The following is a 6644-nucleotide window of genomic DNA, read 5'->3' as shown; positions in this document are numbered from 1 at the left end:
ACGATATTAACGCCATCTTAGCGATATTTTAGCTTGTTCAAGAAGCTCATTGACATGTTGATTTAATTTATAAATTTAACCAATTTCACTTGCAAATCATTTCGCGAAAAAGTCTACAACGCGTAAAACAAACTGAGCCAAACGAAATCGCCTCCGAAAACCACAGACCTGCTAAGAGGTAGACTTAGCACGTGCATTCAAATGGAATTGCATGAAATCAAGTGTTTGTGTAACATATTATTTTATGCCATACACTTGTTTGATATTACTCCATTTTTAAAAGAGGCCTGTGACATGAGAATAAGAACCATAGAAGCAAAACTGCGACAAATTAATGTATGTGAGTATTCACAACACACATACAGAACAGGAAACTTTCTTAGACATAATATCATAGTAATATATCAAACCCAGGTCAATGCTCAAAGATTAGATTGTTTTTCACATAAAACTGACCCATGATTGACCCCTCTCACCTGATAAATTTGATGAGGCTTACTGGTTCACTAACAGCCTATTCACTCTAGCCTTGAAGAGCCTAGATTGAAAGTTATTCCAGGTTGTGTTATGTTGATTCAATTTCACTGCTGAAGTTTAGTCACTCTTATTTTTGTGCTATACTGTGACACAATCATGGGCACAAGGCGAGTTGTTTTACAATTGGGTGGCGTCATGAGAGAACTCTTTTTTTCTTTTTACTCTATACAGGCTTACTGTATACAAACTAATGACTGACTATTTTGGAACCTATACTATTATTAGACCATTTGATTGCTAATGAATTATTTTCTCTTATATCACTATGATTTTTCTGTAAAAGGTACCACAGTCACGACTCTATCAATCGATGATACTTCTTTCAATGCACATTTTATTGTCTATCTCAATAATGTCTGTGTCTGAAACCCTTACACCAAATTATGCACCGAATTTTCCCCATTATTTGTATGCAGAATGCAGTTAGGGATAATGGACGGGAAATTGTTAGCTCACTGGATTTTGCAGATTTTTGGACGCCATTGTCTTTACGCATGTGTGTTTGGGGAAGTCCTTAATTTCGAGGAAATAAGACTTCAGTAATTAATTTCTGGCTAACGAGACGCCGAAATATCCGGATAAAGACCAACAGTTTATATGATTAAAAGGACGTTTTTGGCATAATATTTTTTAAATGAAAAACGAATACAGTACCCGGTCTCATGGCCGAGATTGCACTTCGGTCTTTGGAAAGAGAGAACTAATTTCGGCTTTGTAGAGCGGTGTCACACACTACTTAACTATATGTGACGTTTGTCAGTCGTTGTACAGGTGCATTAGAGTACAGACGCATTTAGATGAAAATATATATAATAAAGAGTTGTTGGGACCCCCCAAAACTTTAAATGGCTCTGAACTATCGCTTTTCTAGAAGTTACAACAGCTCTCTATAGATATCCGAAGTTTACATGTCATTAATTTGACGTAAACTAATTAAGTCCATAAAGGTGCAGTATTTATTTGATATAAAACGTCACTTAATAAATACGGTGATTGATGGACGGTGGCCAGTGTTCGGAAATCGTCGTGAACAACCAATTGTCTTTTTCCAAAGACCGATGTGCAATCGTTATCTTCACTTTGCGCGCGCGTCTATTACGCACTTATTTCGATTAATGACAGAACATAAATATGAAAGTACTAGCTGTTGCGAGACTCCGTCCACGTACAGTCGAATTCATAAACTTGTGAGCAAATATTTGATCAAAAATATCTCAACACGACTCTATTAAATTGTAACGGTGGTGGTGAAGACAATAAATAAATTATTATTATTATTATACATACATCCCAGCCTATATACGTCCCACTGCTGGGCACAGGCCTCCTCTCAGAACAAGAAGGCTTGGGCCATAGTTCCCACGCGGGCCCAGTGCGGATTGGGACTTCACACAAACATTGAATTGCTTCGCAGGTTTGTGCAGGTTTCCTCACGATGTTTTTCCTTCACCGCAAAGCTCGTGGTAAATTTCAAGTGTAATTCCGCACATGAATTTCGAAAAAACTCAGAGGTGCGAGCCGGGGTTTGAACCCACGACCCTCAGCTTGAGAGGCGATAGGTCAACCCACTATGCCACCACGGCTTATCGGCTTATTCGAGAGGTACGGACGAGTATAACTAATGTTTCGATGACTTTTTACCTACTTATTCAATTCGCAACAGTCAAATACTTCATGCTCCTATTTATCTCTCGTCCCGAGGCGAGTGGGGAGAAAGGGGCCGCAATTAAAATTATAATTTTTGGCAAACATTTCCGCCCCTTGCCGTGTATCTGTATCTTTGACGTGTCCCGCCGGCGATTCGGGTGTGGATACACCAAGAAATGTGTTTGTTAAATAATGCGCCTTTAATCGTCATCATCATCATGTCAGCTGAAAGATGTCCACTGCTGGACATAGGCCTCCCCAAAGGCTCTCCACTCAGACCGGTCTTGTGCTTTCCGCATCCACCGCGATCCCGCGATCTTAACCAGGCTCCATCGTGTTGGAGGCCTACCGACAGCTCGTCCCCCGGTCTGCGGACGCCACGCGAGAACCTTCTGACCCCATCGGCCATCAGTCCTGCGAGAAATGTGCTCCGCCCACTGCCAGTTCAGTGTTGCAAATTCTTCGGGCTATATCGGTAACCTTAGTTCTACTGCGCCTTTAATATTTACTTAGAATATTATATTGCCTTCTTAAGGCAAAAGGCGGTTCCCTGTGGCAGTATAGTAAATATTAGAAACTAGCTTTTGCCCGTGACTTTATCTGCCATTCGTCCGCCAGTCGTCCACGACGAAAACTATCCTATGATCTTTCCAGGATCTGAAACTATCTACGTACGATTAAACTAAATTGCCACCTAATTAGGTAACAACTGTCACATTTTGATTTCAAAATGTTTGAATGTACAATAATTTTGTACAGATATTTTTAGTCCCTCTTCATTTGTTGTCTTTGTCTGATTTTTTTTTTCTGTAAATGCTTCTAATATTGTAAAAGTGTGAGTTTGTTTCTGATTCCATCACACATAAATGGCTGCATCGCCTGGAGATGGACATAATGATGATTTTTACGCCGCCTTAGAAAATAAATGTTATTTCAGTAATGGTTTTGTAGTAAATTGTGATTAGCTTTGATTAAATTATTTTTTATATTTACAAATCGTTCAATCTGCGTTAACGATGAAAAAATATCGGCAGGTTTGGTGCAATATTATTCAAACAATATGACTGATATAGTTACCTAGTGGAACTAAATAACAAGCTTCATAATAGGTTACTTGAAAGTTTTGGTGACTCAACAACCTAATTTATTTCTCTTTTTTTAACACACATAACTTTCGTTTTACTTCATAGATTAAGTATTGCATTATTTCTCCCCAGAAAGCAAATAAAACTGTAATTTAGTATTTAAACATCAAATTAATAATTAAAGTTTTCGCCCTAGTGCACCGAAACTTAGTACTTGACTCCCAAAAATAAGTATCTTTCTAGATTTGGCGTTCCGAATGTCATTGTGCCGCCGCCCTCGCGCTTAAATATTCATTTCAACTCTTTAATTACACTACGTGCATGTGATTTTCTCATTCTTTTTGGCAAAAACGGAATTTTTAAGTTCTGATGCAGTCTAGACGGTTTCGAGGGTCCAAATGGATGGCACAAAATGCTATAATACCGTTTTAAATTTAATAGAACATCAATTTTACCTTCATCATCATCACTTTTAGAGTTGCACTCATGTCAGTGGAATAATTGTAACTTCTCCCTTTATTCCGCCAGTATTTAGACCTCCTGATATCACTTCGAGTTGACATTCTCCTTAAATTAATTGATGTTATTTAATCTTGGATCTCCTCTCTCTCGGAGAACATACAGTTCTTTCCTCTTACATTTTTTTTGTAAAAAACTATCGTGCTGAATTAGGTGGGTGCCCTTATATTTATTTTCAATTTATCTAAAAACCTATTAATTATTTTTTGTTTCTATCTGTTGTATTTGACTTTGTTTATTGAAGTGACATACGTACATCAGATAGAATACAATGTATAGTAAAGAATAAGAAATTTAAACATTTTGATTAGCCAGTTATACAACATACTCCCCCGTAATCAAAACAAGATTATAAACATAAACCTATTCCTTTTATACAATTCTGATGCTTGATACGAGCCAATGGCTTAGTTAGTACATCAGCCACATCTCCAAAGTATTGATATATACGACATTAATAATATCGTTCGATAATAAATCTCGTATATAATGAAATCTTGTGTCTATATGTTTGGTTCTGTTGTGGTGAACCGCATTCAATGCCAACTTCTGGGCAGACTGTGAATCATTATAAATAGTAATAACAGTTGACATACCAGTAAGTTCACACATCAATCGCCTCAGAAATTCAGCCTCTCTACCCGCACTGGACAAACTCATATATTCCGCTTCGCTGGACGACAGGGCAATGGTGGTTTGCTTCTTACTTTCCCATGAAATGGCTCCCCGGCCATAGAAAAATAGAATCCGGTGTATGAACGACGATCCATAGGACAATTGGCCCAATCTGCATCCGCGTAGCCAATTAAACATCCACCGTCTTTCCTGTAAGTAATGCCCAAATCCATAGTGCCTTTCAAATATTGTAACACGTTTTGCCGCCTTCCAATGACTTTTATCATATTTAGTATTGAATTGACTCAAATATGATGTAGCAAAAGCAATGTCTGGACGAGTATTAACGGCCAGAAAATTGAGTGAGCCTATCAATTGTTGATACGGATAGGATAATGAAGATTCACTTACATTCTTCTCACTCGGCAGAAACTTTTTAGTTTCCAACGGCGTAGGCACGCTCTTACAGTCCATCATGTGAAATTTTTGTAGCAAATCACGAATGTAACTTTCTTGAGATATTTTAATCTCATTAGGTTTGTAATGTATATTTAAACCTAAGTAATAACTGAGTTTGCCAATCACTTTCAGACTAAAATGATTCCGCAAGTCAGATATGACAGTATTTAGCGTTTTATTTTCTTTGTACAAAATGACAATGTCATCGACATGGAAAGCGAGTATTATTAACTCGTTACCAAACTTTTTAGTATAAATACATGCTTCCGAAGGAGTTTGGTTAAAACCTATGCATTGTAAAATTTTCGGTCAACTTTTTATACCATGCTCGTGAAGCCTGTTTGAGGCCATAAAGCGATCGTTTCAGTAAACATACTTTATCTTCTTGACCAGGTTTTATAAATCCTTCCGGCTGACTCATATATACTTCTTCCTCCAAAATTCCGTTTAAAAATGCCGTATCAACGTCTAAATGGTGCATTTTCATTCCTCTTCCGCAGCCAATGCGAACAACATGCGTAAAGAAGAATTTCGGACGACTGGAGAGAAAGTTTCCAAGTAGTCAATACCATAAACTTGATTAAATCCTTTCGCGACAAGTCTGGCTTTATATTTAATTACGTCACCATGCGCATTTTTCTTCAGCTTGTAGATCCATTTGCAAGGTATGACTTTCTTATCTGGTCTATCAACGAGAACCCAAGTTTGTTTCTCAAGCAGTGACTGATATTCATCTTGCATAGCTTGATACCATTTATCACTATCTTCTGCGTTCAAAGCCTGTGTATAAGTTGTAGGTTCATCCATCAGCTGAGGGGATGAAGTTTGCATGCATACACAATTGGCAGCAGAATTAGGTTTTCTGGGTCTCAAATTGTACCTTGGTTCTACAGAATCAGTATCAGATTCAGTTTCTTCTGATGAAGATGCAATAACAGGTTGAACTGACACATTTGGAGTAACAGCGTTATGCCACTGCCCACGACCTTAATATCAGACTTGAACATCTGATATAATATCTACAATATCAGGTTGAATCTGTTCATTTTCGATGACAGCGCTTGTGACAGGTGTTCGACTATCTGAACTATTTGACGAGTTTACTTGCGAACTAAGCAATAGAGGTACAACTGCTGATTCAGTTAAATCATTATCAGACTTACAAGTTGTCTTTACTTTCAAATCTTGAAAATCACATTCAAAGAAAGTAACATCTCTGCTTTTCACAAGTCTTTTGGGATATCTAATATCTCTGAAATAATAACTTCTTGGATCTTCTGAATATCCAACGAAAATATGCTCGGATGCTTTCATGTCCAATTTCTTCCGATTACATTCAGGGACATGGATGAATGCTCTGCATCCAAAAACACGCAGATGAGAAAGATTTGGTATTTTAGCATACCATTTCTCGTACGCCGTCTTCCCATTGAGAGCACGGTGAGGAGACCTATTTTTAAGATATACAGCCATCTCTGCAGCATCTTGCCAATAAGCCGGAGAAAGGGAACTATCAGAAAGCATTGATCTTACTTTCTCCAAAATTGAGCGATTTGTTCTTTCTGCAATAGAATTTTGCTGAGGACTGTAGGGAACTGTTGTTTGGTGTTGAATTCCTTCATTTTGTAAATATCTCGAAAATTCAGCATTAACATATTCTTTTCCATTATCGCTCTTCAATATCTTAATTTTTGCTCCTGTTTCCCGCTCTACTGTGGACTGGAAAATACGAAACTTGTTCTTTACTTCCGCTTTTGAAGGAATAAAGAATACAAAAGTCAT

The 6644-nt window shown here is 37.7% G+C and overlaps 1 protein-coding gene across 1 annotated transcript in view; it reads right to left on the bottom strand.

Annotated features, from left to right (window-relative positions):
- LOC141439371 (regulator of G-protein signaling loco-like) overlaps window positions 1–2593 on the bottom strand; it is a gene marked incomplete in the record, with an annotated part of 110007 nt that extends 107414 nt beyond the window's left edge. Inside the window, 1 exon segment of the mRNA XM_074103655.1 lies at window positions 2534–2593. Within this exon segment, the coding sequence (XP_073959756.1) occupies window positions 2534–2593 (60 nt within the window).
- Between the last annotated feature and the right edge of the window lie 4051 nt (window positions 2594–6644).

This window comes from Choristoneura fumiferana, chromosome 20, assembly GCF_025370935.1.
Source record: "Choristoneura fumiferana chromosome 20, NRCan_CFum_1, whole genome shotgun sequence".
In the NCBI taxonomy this organism is placed as follows: domain Eukaryota; kingdom Metazoa; phylum Arthropoda; class Insecta; order Lepidoptera; family Tortricidae; genus Choristoneura; species Choristoneura fumiferana.
The sequence above is the reverse complement of the archived record's forward strand: the minus strand, read 5'-3'. Positions and strand labels throughout refer to the sequence as shown.